We start from the raw sequence: 21263 nt of genomic DNA, 5'->3' as shown, positions 1-21263 counted from the left end.
ATTTATTGTAGCCAGTGTCCTAACACAGATAAGATACAACTCTAAATTCACCAATGGACCACCAGGGAGCAGTTTTCCCTGTGGAGCACTTTACAGTCACATCTGTCAGCAAAGGCGAAGCAATAGGTGGAGTCCTACAGAAGCTGGGGACCACAAGCCGCTAAACGCTGTGAAGCTCCACACTCCGCCAGCAGGTCCCACAATAAAGCGACAGTCATCTGCTGATGGGCTTTCCTCCACAAACAAAACGCTGCATGTGTTTTAATGAGATCAAGATTTGCAGTCTGATGCCTCACAGCTGAGATTAAAAAAGGTCATAGGAGAAGATCAGATGAATGCAACAGCTGAGGCCAGAGATGTTTACGCTAAAACTTCCTCCGGTGACAAATAACACTTGCCAATGGTCTATTCAGTGCAGGGACGAGAGTCATAAAAGACTGAGCAGGTTTTGATAGTCAAGAATGCAAAAGTTGATAGCAGAATTTGATAGATGTGAAATCCCTATCATATAGACAACCTGCATTCTCGGCAGTAAATATTTATTAGTGGTCTATTTCTTTTGTCAGTGATACAAATTTCTCAAAACTAGCTACAGTTAGGCACAGTGTCAGGAAAATGCTAATACAAACATACTGCAAAGTCTCAGGATTCAGTAGATAGTAGGCTTGCTCCCTAAATGGACTGACTAGAACAAAACAAAGGGTTAACACGACGAGTGATATTTGGTGCAGGACCAGTTTGGACTAAAAACTAATACGTTTATTGTCATACGGTATACTGTATGTATGCAAAACTAACTGATTAAAGTGCATGGAGGGAGGTTACCCTGGCTAGAAAAGCTAGCACCCTCTCCTTCAACTTTGTTATCTTTAGAGCAAGTGTTCATATGTTGATATTGGAGAAATAACGATACAAAAATTTCACATCACGGTTATAGTGGCCAAAATGATCACAGTTATCATTACTTATCAAGGTATTGTTGAAGGTGCTCAAAAAGTACTTATTTACACACTGAAATCTTTAACCAAGTAATTTTTTTTTTAAACGTTAAGTTGTCTTGTAATGATGCAACATTTAAGCTAATAAAGTGTTTTTAACTTGTGTTACTCAATTACGGTTTTATAATATTTAAAATTTCAAACAACAATACTAACCGTCTGGAATTTTCCTTTGTTGACATGCATATTTTTTCAGCAAGAATCCATACTTAAGAGCCAGTAAATGCATAAACATGTCAAGAAGTTTAGCTCAGAGTCTCAAACTTGAGCTTCCTACTGCTGCACCAAAGTTTAATGATTAACATAATATAAAGTAGATAATTTCTTGTGGACAAGATTTTTACAGTGAAAAAAACACCCTGTACTTTGCATTTTCTGCAATCTAAAATTATTAACATTAACTTCAAATAACAATTCAGCTATCAAAATAATTAAAACCAGTTTCTATAAATGTCCATCCGTACAATCATACATCAGCATAAAAACGTTGAAAAAACGTTTTTAATTAACGCACATCAAACAGCAGTAAATCCTTAATGAATTTGCTCTGTCGCTGCGCTGCCCTCTAAAAATCTATTTCTGTTTCAATCCTGTAATTTCAGTGGCTCCATTACTGTAATATTTATTTAGATGTGAATTATGTTGCATGACAAGACCAAACCGCCCTACGGTCTTCAATTAAAAGACCTCACAGCTTTAGGCCCCGCCCTCACTAGCATCGATCCCCACTTTGCGACTCAAACAACCCCAATCCCAGCCGCAAGGAGCCTGAAAATGACAGTGTCAAGTTTAACTGATTCTGTCTGCCTTGCTTACTGTACAACAGCCTCTGCAACACAGGCTCTAACCATTAGGAAGGTTTTTGTTCCAAAACACAACACCAAGCGAGTTTTGTAGTTCAGTTTGAGTCCCCCAAACCTAATAATGTATCAATCTAGGTGCTCGGGGAACTATCTGGTCAAAGTAAAATGTGCACGAATGCAGCTGAGATAGCCTCCAGCACCCCCCGTGACCCCGAAAGGGACAAGCGGTAGAAAATGGATGGATGGATGGATGGATGGATGACAATGGACAATGAGCTACAATGGCGTGGCGCAGTGGAAGAGTGGCCGTGCGCAACCCAAGGGTCCCTGGTTCAATCCCCACCTAGTACCAACCTCGTCATGTCTGTTGTGTCCTGAGCAAGACACTTCACCCTTGCTCCTGATGGGTGCTGGTTAGCGCCTTGCATGGCAGCTCCCTCCATCAGTGTGTGAATGTGTGTGTGAATGGGTAAAATGTGGAAGTAGTGTCAAAGCGCTTTGAGTACCTTGAAGGTAGAAAAGCGCTATACAAGTACAACCCATTTATCATTAACTTGTTTGGAAGCAAAGTTTGTGGATTTAAGATGCCGAATTTTGTGGTTACATGCTGAAAACAAGGTATGCTATGCAGCATGCAAAGATGACAATTGTGGTAACAGTCTAGACAATACAAACAAAGATCAAACAATCAAACAACTTGATTCCGTAAATGTAATCACTATTTAAGTACGTGAGCGTGGTATGGCACATTGCTAAAGGTTTATGGATCAGGGACAAACACATGTAATCAGGAAATTCCTTACTTTATGCTGCTGGGAAGTGTAAATTGCAGTCTGACAGTAAATGTCTTTGACAAACGCAGCAATATAAAAGTGGTTTCATCGAATCCAAAGTATTTGTCTAAGAATATTACATGTAGTTTTGCTGTCAAACGGTGGCCTCAAATATGCAGAACGTGTTAAGACTATAAAAACTCCGTATGTTGTGTTGCTACAACTAATAAAAAGTCATTTTAGGAAATAAAGAAAAATACACCTGATTATTTTGTGTGAATTTTAGATTGAACACACATTTTCACATTTATATTTTAAAATACAAAAGTGTTTTTTAATTGCCCTCATGGGTGCCAAAGTTGAGGGGATGCTGATGTATTGAGCTGCTAAATTTGCCAACCAATGGAACCTCACACGATTCACTTTCAGTCAGTTTGTGTTGCAGACTTAATTAAAATGTGCATACTAATGCGGTATGCACAACAACGGAGGTTAGTTTAACATCTAAAATGGTCCTGACTTCTTTTCTTACAGCATTTTCTTTCCATTTTGAGGTCTTTGGCTGCCCGTTTAGGGATCAATCTCGTCACGGAACCTCACTCCCATCTATTTTCATGGGGGAACAACAAACTTGCCTTGTTTATAATCAAAAATGGTCACAGAGTTACAGTGTTTTCAATTCTGTGGCAGCTCGTCTAGGCAGCAGTGGTAAACTACAACATTTCCCACATCTTATGTAGCTAAATAAGGTCACCAAAGTATGACACACACCTTTTTAATCTGTCATAGTGTAGTTCTACCGCAGTGCAGACTACAAGCACAATAATACACATGTTCATTAGTGACATCATTGTGCAGGTGTACCTAAGGAAAAGTAAGAGTGTCGTGCACACATACCACACATTTAGGATTTCAACCTTTTTGTTTCTTCTTTTTGGTTTTCAAGTTTCAGTAGCCTAAAAGCATTCAGACAGACATCAATCAGACATTGTACCCCTTTGGTTGTGTCTGGTAATTCCAGTTTAGGACCGGGGATGTAGGAACAAAACCCCCCCCGGGCTGCACCACTCGGGACAAAGTATGAAGAGGAGAAGGAAGGAGGGGGTGAATCTCCAGCTGGCGTTCAGCCCAACTCCAGGTCAATACTTCCAGAGACTCTGCGACTGCAGTGCCTCCCCCGGAGTGGGTCTTCATTTCCCCCTGCCATCCTTCATGCCTGAAGCAGAGGAGTCTATGCTGCCTTCCCTCAGTCAGTCAAACCATCTGCATCCTGGCATTCAAACTCGCAAACTTCATATTTTATTTCTGTCTAATTTCTCTTATGTTTTTTTGAGGGACCATCACTCTTTAGGATGAACGTTAACTCCTTATGCTAAAACAGTAGTTCCAAATATTTTTGAGTCCATGGACCGACTTGACTGGAGTGAGAGGAACACTTAATCAATCTTTTTACTACTTTATTTACATCAAATACATCAATTCACAATACTGACAATTTAAAAGTCCACTTTTTGCTCGGCCACAGGTACAGATTTCACTCAGTGTTTCTTAACCATAAGGCTCATCGTCCCCTAGAGGGCCGCCAAAAATATCTCTTTCTAAGCTGTGGTCCTTATGGGCCGCAGCGATATTCAGTTGTAATACACATTTCCACCACATGTGGCAGTAATGAAAATATCAAACAAACAGAAGAAGTCTGGAGCTTAAGTCAGAGAAAAGTTTTTTAGGTTCCAAAATTATACACTTAAGTGGTAAAGCTGTATTTTGATTTGCAATTAAGTTTTGACAGTTTATTCAAGAAACATACATATTATTACTCATTATTCATTTGATTAAAATGTATTTTTTTTAGGACCGAATAATTCTAGGAAAATATATTTTTCATCAATTTTTACAAGCTCCTTCTTTTGCAGTATATATGATTAATACTTATTTTTGTGATCAGCCTAACCTAAGCCATGATAATATTTTTGTAATTAACAAGGTTTTTATATCATTTGACAAGGTTGTAAACTGTAAGTAGGTTAGATGTAATTACTGAATATGATTAAAATCAAGATCAAGATTACTAATTCAGTGTTAATATTTGAGTGGGCACCGGTCCCCTGTGTTGTGGAAAAGTTGGGCACCGGGGTCAAAAAGGTTAAAAACCCCTGATTTAAGTTAAGTTCCTCGTTTAAAAAAAACAACATTCAAAAAAGAAATGTTGGAATGAGACAGTGGCACCCTTGTGTGTTATTCATTGCAATGACAAAAGAGTAAAAAGTGGTTGTAATTGTGGGGATAATACTCCCTGAATTTTTAAATCAATACCTTGTTCATTGTATATTCATATTCTCTTGTACTACGAGGAACATTTTATTGTTTTATGGACTCTATGTTCCACTATGGACTGGACTCTCACACTATTAACTAGATCCACTCGACGTCGATTGCGCCGGTTGCTAGGGATGTCCCGATCCGATATTTGGATCGGATCGGCCGCCGATATTTGCAAAAAAAATGCGTATCGGCAAGGCATGGGAAAATGCCGATCCAGATCCAGTTTAAAAAAAAACTCTGGTCCGTGTTTTCTAACGCACCGATTTAAATAATACATTCCACTTTTCTGCTGCTCCGTAATTTCCGTTCCGCATTTTCCAGCACACCTTCAACACATCCACAGGTCTGTGGATTCTCACGCAGTTGCTTTTAGCTGCTGGCATTACACGACAGGCTCTTCTCACTCTTTCCTGTGTCTCCCTCTCACAGACAGCGAACGCACCTTCTTACACACGTCACATACTGTCACGTCATACGTCACATACGTATACGCCCTCTCCCAGCAGAGAGCGAGGTAGCAGCATGGCTAACGTTAGCTGCGATGCTAGCGCAGCCGCTAAGGTGCGCACCTGCTCAAACGTCCTCTGCGCACGGCAAATATATGCCACGCACAAAATCAAATAAAAAAATAAGCGCATAACAATTTTCGACACACGGACACGACAGAGAAAACAGTTTTCGTCATCATTGTTCAAATATTGTAAGGTCTGTCGAGACGCTTATCTCCATTCGGTGCCACACGTCCACACCATCGCCGAGGCAAACATTTCCACATCAACACCGTATGAAAAAAATAGTGATTTTTTTTAGTTGTGATTTCCCTCTCTGCATGAAAGTTTAAAAGTAGCATATATTAATGCAGTATGAAGAAGAATGTTTTAATGTAGACATGCAAGCCTTGAAAGAAAATTTTGAAAATCAAGACTACATTTCCTGCAAATGGGTGCATTTCTACCCTATATTTTAACTTTAGATTTATTCTCATATCAAACTCTTTTAGTTGTCTTTTTGACACTTACATCCGGCGCCCCCCTCCACACCCCGGATTATAAATCATGTAAATAATTCAATGTGATTATCTTGTGTGATGACTGTATTATGATGATAGTATATATCTGATAGTATATATCTGTATCATGAATCAATTTAAGTGGACCCCGACTTAAACAAGTTGAAAAACTTATTCGGGTGTTACCATTTAGTGGTCAATTGTACGGAATATGTACTTCACTGTGCAACCTACTAATAAAAGTCTCAATCAATCAATCAAAACACATAGAATCATCATACTGCTGTGATTATATGCATCAAGTATTCATTCAAGGCTAAGGCAAAATATCGAGATATATATCGTGTATCGCAATATGGCCTTAAAATATCGCAATATTAAAAAAAGGCCATATCGCCCAGCCCTAGTTCAATGATGCCATTTCTGTTTGTCATGTATAATTTTGTCTATTTTGTGTTTATCCTTGAATAAACAGGTCAGTTTCTTGTTACCAACCATTGTATATTATTCAAACTCACCTAATTCAGCTGGCTAATTGTTATCAAGAGTACTAAAACCCTTTTCAACATGATTTTGACAACTAAGTAGGCTAAATAACTTTAAACTTTAATACATGCTCGGATAGGCCATTATCGGTCAGTATCGGTATCGGTCAGTATCGGTATCGGATCGGAAGTGCAAAAACAATATCGGTATCGGATCGGAAGTGCAAAAACCTGGATCGGGACATCCCTACCGGTTGCCAAGGGGGGAATATGGGGGTTCCCCACATCTGCGGTCCCTTCCAAGGTTTCTCATTGTTGTGGCTTGTGCAGCCTTTTGAGACACTTGTGATTTAGGGCTATATAAATAAACTTTGATTGACTGATTGATTGATTTTATTGAATAAACAACAACAATAACAAAAAAACATTCAAATATCACAGCACTTGACATTGCAAACATTGTAAAACATTTCTAGACTTGCGTGGACCGATCAGGTCGTGACACTACTTTGACTTAGTACATTAAGGATGCTAAAAACAATTCAATGTAGATCAATTTATGCTACGTTATATGAACAAAACATCCACATATAGCTAATTACATAACTCACTAATAATGAATCACATTAATTTTATAGAATATGCAGAGGGCCACAACAACTAGATGTGGAACGAAAATGGCCCCGTGTTGCCGTTTGGATGATGCTTTGTACACCTTTTCCCTGGCCAAATTCAAGCACTTTTTAAGGACTTTCAAGATAAATTGTCCAGTTTTTACAGTACCCTTCAAAAGGCGAAAACCAGTGTGAATCAATCCATAACCTTGTTGTTTGAGGTCACCAAATGCTGTCTGTAGGAAAAATACGGAAAATCTGCTAAAACCAGCAGTTATCATTAACTTAATGGGGCATAGAAAATGAAGCAGTGTTTCTGTAGACTATTCAATGTCATTGGTGTTTGCAAACGTTGTTTACTTGTTTGTTTGTATCATCATCATCATCATCCATGAATACATCATTCCTTACAAGAAATAACATTAATTATTATTGTTTACTTGTTTGTTTGTATCATAATTCATGCATACATCATGTTCATTAAAACGACAACCTCCCGGCATGATGGACCGATAATAATAATAATAATAATGGATTAGATTTATATAGCGCTTTTCTAGACACTCAAAGCGCTTCACAGAGAAGTGAGAACCCATCATTCATTCACACCTGGTGGCGATAAGCTACTTTCGTAGCCACAGCTGCCCTGGGGTAGACTGACGGAAGCGTGGTTGCCAGTTTGCACCTACGGCCCCTCTGACCACCACCTATCATTCATCATTGATTCACCAGTGTGAGCGGCACTGGGGGCAAGGGTGAAGTGTCCTGCCCAAGGACACAACGGCAGCGATTAGGATGTCAAGAGGCGGGGAGCGAATCTGCAACCCTCAGGTTTCTGGCACGGCCGCTCTACCCCCGATGCACCACTGTCCTCTTGGGGGCGACACAGGGCCGTATATACAGCTCTGGCATGACAACAACCTAATGTAAGGGCTTGTGCAAAGCCAATAGATCAAGCGTGTAGCTTTCATTTTAAAGGAAACGTATTTAATTTTTTTTCAGTTTATAATTAGCCAATTGAGTCAGACTGCCGAGAAATATGATGAACATTTCCAAGCATTTACAAGCACTTCACTCAAAATCCAAGCATTTTTCAAACCTTGAAAACACAACATTAAAACCCAAGCATTTTCAAGGTTTTTAAGCACCCGTACGAACCCTGTTGGATACTACTGATAAGAAAGAAACCGCAGTATTCCCGAACGACAACCTCCCGGCATGATGGACCAATGCACCACAGTCCTCTTGGGGGCGTATATACGGCTCTGGCATGACAACAACCTAATGTAAGGGCTCGTGCAAAGCCAACAGATCAAGCGTGTAGCTTTCATTTTTAAGGAAACGTATTTTATTTTTTCCCATTTTATTACTAGCCTATTGAGTCAGACTGCCGAGAAATATGATGAGCATTTACAAGCACTTCACCCAAAATTCAAGCATTTTTCAAACCTTGAAAACACAACATTAAAACCCAAGCATTTTCAAGGTTTTTAAGCACCCGTACGAATCCTGTTGGATACTACTGATAAGAAAGAAACCGCAGTATTCCCGAACGACAACCTCCCGGCATGATGGACCAATGCACCGGAGTCCTCTTGGGGGCGTATATACGGCTCTGGCATGACAACAACCTAATGTAAAGGCTCGTGCAAAGCCAACAGATCAAGCAAGTAGCTTTCATTTTGAAGGAAACTTATTTTATTTTTTCCCCATTTTATTACTAGCCTATTGAGTCAGACTGCCGAGAAATATCATGAGCATTTACAAGCATTTACATGCACTTCACCCAAAATTCAAGCATTTTTCAAACCTTGAAAACACAACATTAAAACCCAAGCATTTTCAAGGTTTTTAAGCACCTGTACGAAATAGTAAATGGTAAACGGGTTATACTTGTATAGCGCTTTTCTACCTTCAAGGTACTCAAAGCGCTTTGACACTATTTCCACATTCACCCATTCACACACACATTCTCACACTGATGGTGGGAGCTGCCATGCAAGGCCCTAACCACGACCCATCAGGAGCAAGGGTGAAGTGTCTTGCTCAAGGACACAACGGACGTGATGAGGTTGGTAGAAGGTGGGGATTGAACCAGGAACCCTCGGGTTGCTGGCACGGCCACTCTCCCAACCGCGCCACGCGGTCCGCACTTCACCCAAAATCCAAGCATTTTTCAAACCTTGAAAACACAAAGTTAAAGTACGGTACCAATGATTGTCACACACACACAAGGTGTGGTGAAATTTGTCCTCTGCATTTGACCCATCCCCTTGTTCACCCCCTGGGAGGTGAGGGGAGCAGTGGGCAGCAGCGGTGGCGTGCCCGGGAATCATTTTTGGTGATTTAACCCCCAATTCCAAACCTTGATGCTGAGTGCCAAGCAGGGAGGTAATGGGTCCCATTTTTATAGTCTTTGGTATGACTCGGCCGGGGTTTGAACTCACAACCTACCGAATAATTTTTGGTGATTTAACCCCCAATTCCAACCCTTGATGCTGAGTGCCAAGCAGGGAGGTAATGGGTCCCATTTTTATAGTCTTTGGTATGACTCGGCCGGGGTTTGAACTCACAACCTACCGATCTCAGGGCGGACAACATTAAAACCCAAGCATTTTCAAGGTTTTTAAGCACCCGTAGGAACCCTGTTGGATACCACTGATAAGACAGAAACCACAGCATTTACATTTGGGGCGGTGTGGCGCGGTTGGGAGTGTGGCTGAGGGTTCCTGGTTCGATCCCCAGCTTCTACCTAGTCAGGTCCGTTGTGTCCTTGAGCAAGACACTTCACCCTTGCTCCTGATGGGTCGTGGTTAGCGCCTTGCATGGCATCCCGCCATCAGTGTGTGAATGTGTGTGTGAATGGGTGAATGTGGAAATAGTGTCAAGGCGCTTTGAGTACCTTGAAGGTAAACAAAAAAAAAACGCTATACAAGTATACCGTAACCCATTTTACCATTAAAAAAAAATTACATTTAATTTGACCAGGTTATTAATAAAATAAATTTAAGAAATATGTTTAAAAAAAAATTGTGTCCATTGAGTGTTTTGGTACCGCATACGAACTGGTACCGACCGCGCGCGTCCCGTTAGTCGGAGACAACTGCTGTAAAGGCGAAGCAATGTGGCATCCCTGGAAGATAGGAGAGCAGCAGAACGACCCCAGTGGAGAAAGTTTGGCTAAAAGGGAGGCAAGTTATCACGGTGATGGTGATGATTAACATAGGCATGGAGAGAGGCGGCTTTTAGAGAAACACTTATGTTAGCTTAAGCTAGCAGCCACGACTCGCCGGTCAAGACGCGGCGGTGGCGAAGAAAAAACCCCGCCACACAACTTCTAGAAACAAAAGAAAGAGGTCCGACTCAACAACTCACCGGTGAGTCCGTAAAAGACGACGAGCGCTGTGAAAAGTCGCAGTCCGAGCGACGGTTCTCTCTCCATGGCTCCGAGGAGTGGACTGTGTTGTATGAGTGAGTGTCCCAGCAAGACTGACTGACTGCCTCTCACTCGCAGGCTTCCTGCCTCCACATGGGCTGTACCACTTTCTGTGCTGCTCACTTCAACTAACTCTCCTCAGCGCTGCAAACTTCTCTCCTTCTGCAATAACGGTCAACTTTTGGCCAGGAGGGGATCAAAGTAAGGTACTTCTATGATACGGTGAAGATCATAGCACTAACTCAACCAATACACTCTGATGATGTTCCTCCTTGAGGGCATGTTTACATGTTTGCTATAATACAACAACCTTGCTTCACAAATGGCCCAGGCTTAAACTCCTACAGGGATTACTTTGTGTTTTGAGGTTTTTCGTTGCCTGTTTAGGCAGCAGACATGTTGGGGAAGGTCACTTCATCCACTTTCCAACCAAAATGCACTGTACCAGGAGTGTCAAAGTCAAGGCCCGTGGGCCGGATCCGGCCCGCGAATGACTTATCTATGGCCCCCGGGATGATATTTGATTAGTATTAGATAGAGCAGTGGTTCTTAACCTGGGTTCGTTGAGGCCGTAGTATTAGATAGAGCAGTGGTTCTTAACCTGGGTTCGATGAGTCGGCCTCAGGGGTTCGGCGGAGCCTCCGCCACGGAGGTAAAGAGACATCCGACTTATCGTGTAATTAAAAACTTCTCCCTATCAGCATATTATGGATACCCCCAAACAATGTTCCCTCTAATTTTCCATCTGATTTGCAGGTTTTTTGATTTATTGATTGAAACTTTTACTAGCAGATTGCAAAGGAAGAGAATACACAGTACAGTTTACACAGTACAGTACATATGCCGTACAATTGACCACTAAATGGTAACACCCGAATAAGTTTTTCAACTTGTTTAAGTTAATCAATTCATGGTAATAAAAAAAAAAAAAAAAAAAAGACAATATAACATGCATCCATAAACGTGGACACATGTGAAAAAGTGCAACATATTTATCTGTACAGTAATCTATTTATTTATTTATATATATTTATATATATTTATTTATTTTATATATATATTATATATATTATTTATATATATTTATTTATTTATATATGCACCTTATTGCTTTTTTATCCTGCACTACCATGAGCTTATGTAACGAAATTTCGTTCTTATCTGTGCTGTAAAGTTCAAATTTGAATGACAATAAAAAGGAAGTCTAAGTCTAAGTCTAAGTAATGTGTGTAAGGTGTGTAATTTGTCGTGAGTTCATGCACTGTGTTGGTTTTGTTCTTTGAACAATGTGATGTTCATGCACAGTTCATTTTGTGCACCAATAAAAAAACATACGACTTTTTCTTGAATTTGAAAAAAAAATAAAAATAAATATATATATATATATATATTTTTCACTAAAGAAGGGTTCGGGAATGCGCATATGAAACTGGTGGGGTTCGGTACCTCCAACAAGGTTAAGAACCACTGAAAGGGTATAATGAGTGCAACAGAGGACCCTCGATCTGTTGAATCAATTGTTAGCTATTTATTTACGGTCACACTTTAGTATGGGGAACATGTTCACCATTAATTAGTTGCTTATTAACATGCAAATTAGTAACATATTGGCTCTCAATTAGTCATTATTAAGTACTTATTAAGGCCTTATTCTGCATGGCCGTATTTTACAACTAACCCTAACCCTCTAACCCTAACCAAATAACTCTAAATTAAGTCTTTGTTACTTAGAATATGTTCCCCTAGTGTCCAAATAACTCTAAATTAAGTCTGTGTTACTTAGAATATGTTACCCTAGTGTCCATCCATCCATCCATTTTCTACCGCTTGTCCCTTTTGGGGTCGCAGGGGGTGCTGGAGCCTATCTCAGCTGCATTCGGGGCGGGGTACACCCTGGACAAGTCACTACCTCATCACAGGGCCAACACAGATAGACAGACAACATTCACACTCACATTCACACACTAGGGCCAATTTAGTGTTGCCAATCAACCTATCCCCAGGTGCATGTCTTTGGCGGTGGGAGGAAGCCGGAGTACCCGGAGGGAACCCACGCAGTCACGGGGAGAACATGCAAACTCCACACAGAAAGATCCCTAGTGTCCAAATAACTCAAAATGTTACTTCGAATATGTTCCCCATACTAAAGTGTTACCACGATTTCGAATGGATAAAAAAAGCCAAGCAAATGTGTTCTTGTTTTACATAAGGATTGTGAATGATTAACAGCACATCTCTCTCCAATTTTTGCGTATTTCCAGTATGAACATGGTCAGAGTGCAAAGGAGTTACTACGGTGATGTAGAATCTCCAAAAATAGCTGAAGGTATTCGGAGCGGAACATTCAAAATGGCTGACTGAATTTGTGGCATTTTGTCATGTTTCACCTATGTTTCACATACTTTGCGGATTGTAAATACAATTGGATATGGTTTAATGCCTATGTGTCAAAGTCAAATAATTATCTTTGGCCCCCGGGATGATATTTGATTAGTATTAGAACCGGCCCACAGGCCACAGCCGCCTGCTGCTGTTTTGCACACACCAATACTCCATTAGTGTTGGCGCTAGGAATTTTCAAAATGGGTTCCCACCCCATCAAGTCATAAAAATGGTGTATCACAATACATTTTTGGGGTCCAACTTTTTTGTAATTGTTTTGAAAACAAATGATAAATGTATGCAATATCCTGTTATATCTCACTTTCTACATTGTGTTTTGAAAAAAGGTTGTCAAAAATTGTACTTAATTAATTAAAAAAATAATACAAAAGAAAACAATTTTATGCATATTTAAATGTATTTAGTTATAAAAATCCATTCACTTTCTTCTTTCCTTCATGGATCTAAACTTTACCGCTTTACTGTCTTTTTTTCTATATTTTTATTGGAATATTTTCAGAATGTGTTTGTTCTATTTTTGGCCAAAGTAAGACAAAGAAAACAATCTGAAGTTGTCTTTATTTTTAGGTTATCATGCCATGATTTTAATAGTCCGGCCCGCGTTTGCACAGATTTTCCTCCATGCGGCCCCTGAGCTAAAATTAGTATGACACCCCTGCGCTTTACTATACAAAAAATTGTAGTTCGTTTATCCTCCAACATCGTCCGGACATCACTCTCACATCGATTACGTTCTGTTTTGAGGTCTGTGGCTGCCTGATTTAGGCAGCAAACTAGTTAAAAACCACCAATTAATTTACTTTCCAGACAAAATGTACTACATTATATAAAAAAATGTGGTTGGTTTATCATCCGACGTAGTCCAGACTTCACTACTACAGTGTCTTTACTTTCTTTTGTGATGTTTTTGGCAGCCCGTTTAGGCAGCAAACAAATTGGGGAATGTCACTATCCAGTATTTGTTTTACTATACTATACAATTTATTGTCCAACATCATCCAGATTTCACTCTTAGGATAGAATAAGATAGACTTTATTCATAAAGTCCACACAAATGAGGTAAAAAAAAACACACATGAAAACAAGAGGGAAACATTAAAGAACATAAAAGACATTAAAGTGCACAGAGCTTTTTATTTTAAAAGCTGCCACTTCAGCGGCGCCATGTCTACATACAGCTACAAAGGAAAACGCTACAAAAAACCTGCAGTGAATAATAGATATTGTGCACATACAAACAACAAAACAACAACACCATTTTAACACCCACTCACATATATTGCAGTGCTCCAAGCCATCATCTGCTGGAGTGAGGAGTACAGTAGTGGTTACTTCCTGTTTTGGGGTCTTTGGCTACCTGTTTTGGCAGCAAACTAGTTGGGGAACGTCACTCCATTTCTTTTCCAACTCAAAAAAATACTTAACAAAAAAAAACAATGGTCCGTTTATCATTCAACATACCGGTAGTTCAGACTGCTCGTACTGTTTTGAGGTCTTTGGCAGCCCGTTTAGGCAGCAAACAAATTGGGGAATGGAACTGCTTTCGCTTTCCCCACCGAAATGTAGTATTGTAAAAGAGTCCAGCCAGTGTGGCTGGGCCATGTGTAGGTTTGTAAACCTCACTCCATGACAACTTCAAGACCAGTGCGGGCTATCTGGTTGATATACCGGGCTTTTATCTCTGTAGTTAGCGCGCTCTTCTCTCATGAAGGCGACCCAGGTTCGAGTCTCGGGCGGAACAGTGATGCAGAGACTTTATAGTACAGGTTACCTTGAACTACAACGTAAGTTGTTCAACAGTCCGGGGGTCTCCGTTGTGGTATTTTAGGCTTCATATTGCGCCACACATTTTCAATGGGAGACAGGTCTGGACTACAGGCAGGCCAGTCTAGTACCCGCACTCTTTTACTATGCATCCAGGCTGTTGTAACACGTGGCTTGGCATTGTCTTGCTGAAATAAGCAGGGGCGTCCATGATAACGTTGCTTGAATGGCAACATATGTTGCTCCAAAACCTGTATGTACCTTTCAGCATTAATGGCGCCTTCACAGATGTGTAAGTTACCCATGCCTTGGGCACTAATATACCCCCATACCATCAAAGATGCTGGCTTTTGAACATTGCGCCTATTACAATCTGGATGGTTATTTTTCATCTTTGGTCCGGAGGACACAATGTAGCGAAGCAGGCAGCGTTTCTGGGTGTTGTTGATAAATGGCTTTTGCTTTGCATAGTAGAGTTTTAACTTGCACTTACAGATGTAGCAACGAACTGTAGTTACTAACAGTGGTTTTCTGAAGTGTTTCTGAGCCCATGTGGTGATATCCTTTACACACTGATGTCGCTTGTTGATGCAGTACAGCCTGAGGGATCGAAGGTCACGGGCTTAGCTGCTTACGTGCAGTGATTTCTCCAGATTCTCTGAACCCTTTGATGATATTACAGACCGTAGATGGTGAAATCCCTAAATTCCTTGCAATAGCTGGTTGAGAAAGGTTTTTCTTCAACTGTTCAACAATCTGCTCACGCATTTGTTGACAAAGTGCTGACCCTCGCCCCATCCTTGTTTGTGAATGACTGAGCATTTCATGGAATCTACTTTTATACCCAATCATGGCACCCACCTGTTCCCAATTTTCCTGTTCACTGATGTCGCTTTTTGATGCAGTACCGCCTGAGGTATCGAAGGTCCGTAATATCATCGCTTACGTGCAACGACTTCTCCAGATTCTCTGAACCTTTTGATGTTATTACGGACCATAGATGGAGAAATCCATAAATTCCTTGCAATAGCTAGTTGAGAAATGTTGTTCTTAAACTGTTTGACGATTTGCTCACGCATTTGTTCACAAAGTGGTGAACCTCGCTCCATCCTTGTTTGTGAATGACTGAGCATTTCATGGAAGCTGCTTTTATACCCAATCATGGCACCCACCTGTTCCCACCTGTCGGATGTTCCAAATAAGTGTTTGATGAGCATTCCTCAACTTTCTCAGTCTTTTTTGCCACTTGTGCCAGCTATTTTGAAACATGTTGCAGGCATCAAATTCCAAATGAGATAATATTTGCAAAAAAATAACATTTTCCAGTTCGAACATTGAATATCTCGTCTTTGCAGTCTATTCAATCAAATATAAGTTGAAAATGATTTGCAAATCATTGTGTTTTTTATTTATTTACGATTTACACAACGTGCCGACTTCACTGGTTTTGGGGTTTGTACATCAGGTATAGCTCAGTGGTTCTTTATCATTCATTTTGTGGGGATAGTTTTGAACAGCAAAATATTGTGAATAAATGATCTGTTTGTTGAGTATACAGATAATGGGCAACTTCTGTGTTCAGTGAGTCTCTCTGGTGTTGTCAAGAAGCAACAAGTGTTAAAGAAAGCATAAACAAGGAAGTGAAAGTTAATACAAAATCATTAGAGATCACTTCCTGAAGGACAAAGAGTCACATGTAACGTCACTAGAGGGTAAGAAACTTTGATAAACTTTTATACATGAAGACTGCTTAATACTTTAGCCATCCTGCCATCCATCTTTGTATGTGTCGTTCGCGGTACTAACATGGCTGACAATACCAAATTTCAGCACTTTGAGGCAATATCATGTTTATTCACTTCAGCAAAAGTGCTCCCTTTTAGACGTTGTTATAGTGTCTATTTCATAAAATAGGGCAGGAATTCTTATGGCCCCATTCCTGGGTGGATCTTGCGTAAGAGGAAGAGGGGGGAATGATGGGACGCGCCACTCTACCTAGCAACTAAAGCTGTGGTCAAAGTTGAAATTGCCACACATATATTTTAAGATATTCAACACACTCCCCAATTTGTCACGTTTCATGTGTCAGGCAAACCGTGACGAATGGGGTCGTAAGAATCTTGAGTCCTCCTTGCATCATCCTACTTATTTCAGGACGTTAATGGGATTAAAGCATGTTAGCAAACCATATGACTTTTACAGCCTCTGGGGCTTTTTTTTTTATATCCTGAGTGAGCATAAATCAATTTTCAGGTGAGAAATTGTGCCCTTTTCCAACACTTAATCCACGTTCCCTCCCAGGTGGCTTTACATAGCAACAGAATTCATGAATAATTGTGTTCATAACACAAACATGTATCATATACGATTGTTAACAGCATTTATAGGAGCTGTATACAGCAGCCACATAGAGAAAGTGAACACACCACCATATAATCTATTAAAAGAGAAGTAGACCTTTGGGAGTTCCCGTGAGATGTCGACATATGTGAGAATTCCGCTTGCAGATTCAATTCAGTGTCTTTTGCCTTTTCTTTGTTTTTTTGGTGATGCCAGGACACAAAGTAAAGTGTGTTGATAACCACAGAACCAGACCTAAAACTGACTTTAACAATATCCCCAGTATTGGTGAAAAAGAGGTCAAATGGGATGATAACCATAGAATCAGAAATGGGAACGCACTGCAACAATATGAACAGTAATGGTGGCTACTCAGTGGCCTAATGGTTAGAGTGTCCACCCTGAGATCGGTAGGTTGTGAGTTCAAACCCCGGCCGAGTCATACCAAAGACTATAAAAATGGGACCCTACCTCCCTGCTTGGCACTCAGCATCAAGGGTTGGAATTGGGGGTTAAATCACCAAAAATTATTCCCGGGCGCGGCCACCGCTGCTGCCCACTGCTCCCCTCACCTCCCAGGGGGTGATCAAGGGTGATGGGTCAAATGCAGAGAATAATTTCGCCACACCTAGTGTGTGTGTGACAATCATTGGCACTTTAACTTTTAAATGCTAAAGAGATGGAACAATAATATGAGCCCAATAAGCAATGAAATATAATTTTATATATACAAATAAACTAATGCTAACTTACATGACACAACAGCAATACCTATAAAGTGCCACGATAGGTGATGGCCTCAAACACCTTACTGTTCTCCCCGCATTAGTAGTTGTCTCCAAAGAGTGAATAGTTTTACTCTTTTGTACAATGGTTCTATTTACCGTATTTTTCGGAGTATAAGTCGCACCGGAGTATAAGTCGCACCTGCCGAAAATGCATAATAAAGAAGGAAAAAAAACATATATAAATCGCACTGGAGCCCGGCCAAACTATGAAAAAAACTGCGACTTATAGTCCGAAAAATACGGTAGTTGTTTTTCTCGTCTTATTGTTTGCTTTCATTGATTCATTTTGTTGTAAGCGCTGCATGAGTGATAGCATATTAAATTGTTTATGAGTATGATGGGCTTTTTATTTGGCTTTTTTTGTGAAGCCAGCACAAAAAGGGGAAACCAGAAATGAAACATGCTGCAGCAACACAAGCCCTAAATAGATTAAATCATAAATTATGTACGCAAAGTGGAGTGAAGTGAATTATTTTTATATAGCGCTTTTTCTCTAGTGACTCAAAGTGCTTTACATTGAGAAACCCACTATCTACATTTACGCTACATTTACACAAGTGTGAGGGGCACAGGGCGGGTGAAGTGTCTTGCCCAAGGACACAACGGTAGTGACTATGATGGCCAAAGCTGGATTCAAACCAGGAACCCTCAGGTTTCTGGCCGACCGCTCTACAATTTGAGCCCCTTTAAATTATAAAGTGGATAGATGCTGAATTTAGGGGTGTTCCAATCCAATATTGATATTGGCTTGCATCTAAAATGTCCCGATACAAGCCACCCTGCAGCGTATTTACTAGTGCAAAGCTGGACAGCAGCTAAATGTCCTCCAATAAACACAAGGTTGGTCTTTTCTTGCCAGGTTAGCACAACAGCTAAGCGCACAGTACCACACAAGCTCGTCATCACGCAATTGATGTCTTTATTCCATCCATCCATCTTCTTCCGCTTATCCGAGGTCGGGTCGCGGGGGCAGCAGCCTAAGCAGGGAAGCCCAGACTTCCCTCTCCCCAGCCACTTCGTCCAGCTCTTCCTGTGGGACCCCGAGGCGTTCCCAGGCCAGCCGGGAGACATGGTCTTCCCAACGTGTCCTGGGTCTTCCCCGCGGCCTCCTACCGTTCGGACGTGCCCTAAACACCTCCCTAGGGAGGCGCTCGGGTGGCATCCTGACCAGATGCCCGAACCACCTCATCTGGCTCCTCTCGATGTGGAGGAGCAGCGGCTTTACTTTGAGCTCCCCCCGGATGGCAGAGCTTCTCACCCTATCTCTAAGGGAGAGCCCCGCCACCCGACGGAGGAAACTCATTTCAGCCGCTTGTACCCATGATCTTGTCCTTTCGGTCATAACCCAGAGCTCATGACCATAGGTGAGGATGGGAACGTAGATCGACCGGTAAATTGAGAGCTTTGCCTTCCGGCTCAGCTCCTTCTTCACCACAACGGATCGATACAGCGTCCGCATTACTGACGACGCCGCACCGATCCGCCTGTCGATCTCACGATCCACTCTTCCCTCACTCGTGAACAAGACTCCGAGGTACTTGAACTCCTCCACTTGGGGCAAGATCTCCTCCCCAACCCGGAGATGGCACTCCACCCATTTCCGGGCGAGAACCATGGACTCGGACTTGGAGGTGCTGATTCTTTGATGTCTTTAATTGAACAATTTTGCAATCTAAAACATGACATTTGTCAATATAAACAAGTATCAAATAATTATAGTTGCATATTAATTACACGTACAAAGTCTTCAAGGCAGAAGCGTATTAGAAAGTATCTAGTAACAAACGTGGCCGCATATCATTCAACTTACTTCATCATGAGCTTAACTTAATGAATTATTGTGTCTACTAAGTGTCGCCAAAAAAGAAACAATAACCACTGGACTTCAATTTAGAGACAGTATAAGTCAATTCCATGCCTACTATTGTTGTCTGTTTGACTAATTTCACGTGATCAAAGCTTTTCTAACATTCGGCACCACAAAATAATTACAGTATCTCGTGGGGTGTGCTTGAGGCTAGGGATGGAACCCAGGGGCCTCGTATTGTGAGGCACACGCACTAACCCATGTACCACCGTGCTGCCCTGGCCAATACTCAAGGCTCCATTATCGGTATTGTATAGGAAGTGAAGAGGTTCGGGACATCCCAAGCTATCGTAGTATGTACACGACACAACAGCAATACCTATAATGTGCCACTAGGTGGCAATAGGGCTGTGAATCTTAGAGCACCATTTGATTCGATTCTTGGTGGTAATGATTCAATTCAGAATTGATTCTTGATTTAAAACGATTCTTGATTCAAAATCAATAATTTTTGATAACATTGGGTGCCAGTTCTATGATTAACTACATTCCTCCATAAAATAGACAAACAACTCTGATACATTTCTACATGACTTAAAAGAAAACTTGATTTGTTTAATAAAATTCTACCCAAACATTTAATAAAGTCAAATACAAATAATGCAACAAGAGAAGTTATCCATTCTAAAGTAAATATTTACAGCAGATATGGACATCTACATCAACTATATGATTTGTCTGAGTGACTGGACAGGACAAATTTAAAAAAATAAAAATAAAAACAAACAAACAAAACTTTTTTTTTTTTGATAAGAATTGTTACATATAAGAATCAGAATTAATTCAAAAATAAAAAAATTTGACAGCCCTAGGTGGCAACATCGTGTTGTAGTGCTATTCAGTTTGTTTTGCATGCAGTGTCATGCGTGCTTTCAGTATCAATTGCTACACAAATAACCGGCTGTTATAAAATTGAGGGTTTATTTCCCGTGAGTCGCGACCTTTGTGTTTGTGACTCTTTCACGTGGGAGTTTTACGAGGCAAAAAAAGTTATACACTATGTTACCTTTCCTCCCTGTGTATACACATGCCAGGTTGGTTGCTCCTTCCACACCGAGAGTATGAGACATTTGGCTTTGCAGCCTGTGAACACAGCCTTTGTTAAAACACCGCATTCCTCACTGGTCAGCCAGGACCTGCACGCACAAACTCTCCCACCCACTTCGTCTCTTTTGGTCACATTCGCACCGTCCCGCCAAAGCTGGACGAGAGTGGGAAGAGGTCACCCAGGTGCTTGTGTTTGCAGCACCGCATACTGTAGCCTGTCCCCTTAATGAGCTGCGTCTGCAGTACACAAGTGACCTTTGGAAGGCTAATATGCAGACAATTGGACATGCACTTTGTCTCTTGCAGAGTCATGCCCTTAAAATGTGTGTGGGAGATAATGTTTAGGATAGGAAATGTTTGAGGGACTTATGAGGATTAATGCACATAGTACACGCCATAAAGGAACATTTATGTGCTACCCACACACAAGTACTGATGAGTCAATAATTATTAGGTAATGGTTCAGTGGATGCATGCAGTGGAAATGTGCACCTGGACTGCCATCTGCTGGCACATTGTGCTAAAAGCATCGTGTGTATATATATATATATATATATATATATATATATATATATATATATATATATATATATATATATATATATATCCATCCA

At 40.8% G+C, this 21263-nt stretch overlaps 1 protein-coding gene across 1 annotated transcript in view; it reads right to left on the bottom strand.

Annotated features, from left to right (window-relative positions):
* Positions 1–10563, bottom strand: part of nectin3a (nectin cell adhesion molecule 3a) — a 54373-nt gene extending 43810 nt beyond the window's left edge. Inside the window, exon 1 of the mRNA XM_061972080.2 lies at positions 10380–10563. Coding sequence (XP_061828064.2) covers positions 10380–10446 — 67 coding nt within the window. The 5' untranslated portion in view covers positions 10447–10563. The remainder of the gene's footprint in view (positions 1–10379) is intronic.
* Positions 10564–21263: the final 10700 nt, after the last annotated feature.

The sequence above is a fragment of the Nerophis lumbriciformis genome, linkage group LG17 (genome assembly GCF_033978685.3).
Source record: "Nerophis lumbriciformis linkage group LG17, RoL_Nlum_v2.1, whole genome shotgun sequence".
Lineage (NCBI taxonomy): Eukaryota > Metazoa > Chordata > Actinopteri > Syngnathiformes > Syngnathidae > Nerophis > Nerophis lumbriciformis.
The sequence above is the reverse complement of the archived record's forward strand: the minus strand, read 5'-3'. Positions and strand labels throughout refer to the sequence as shown.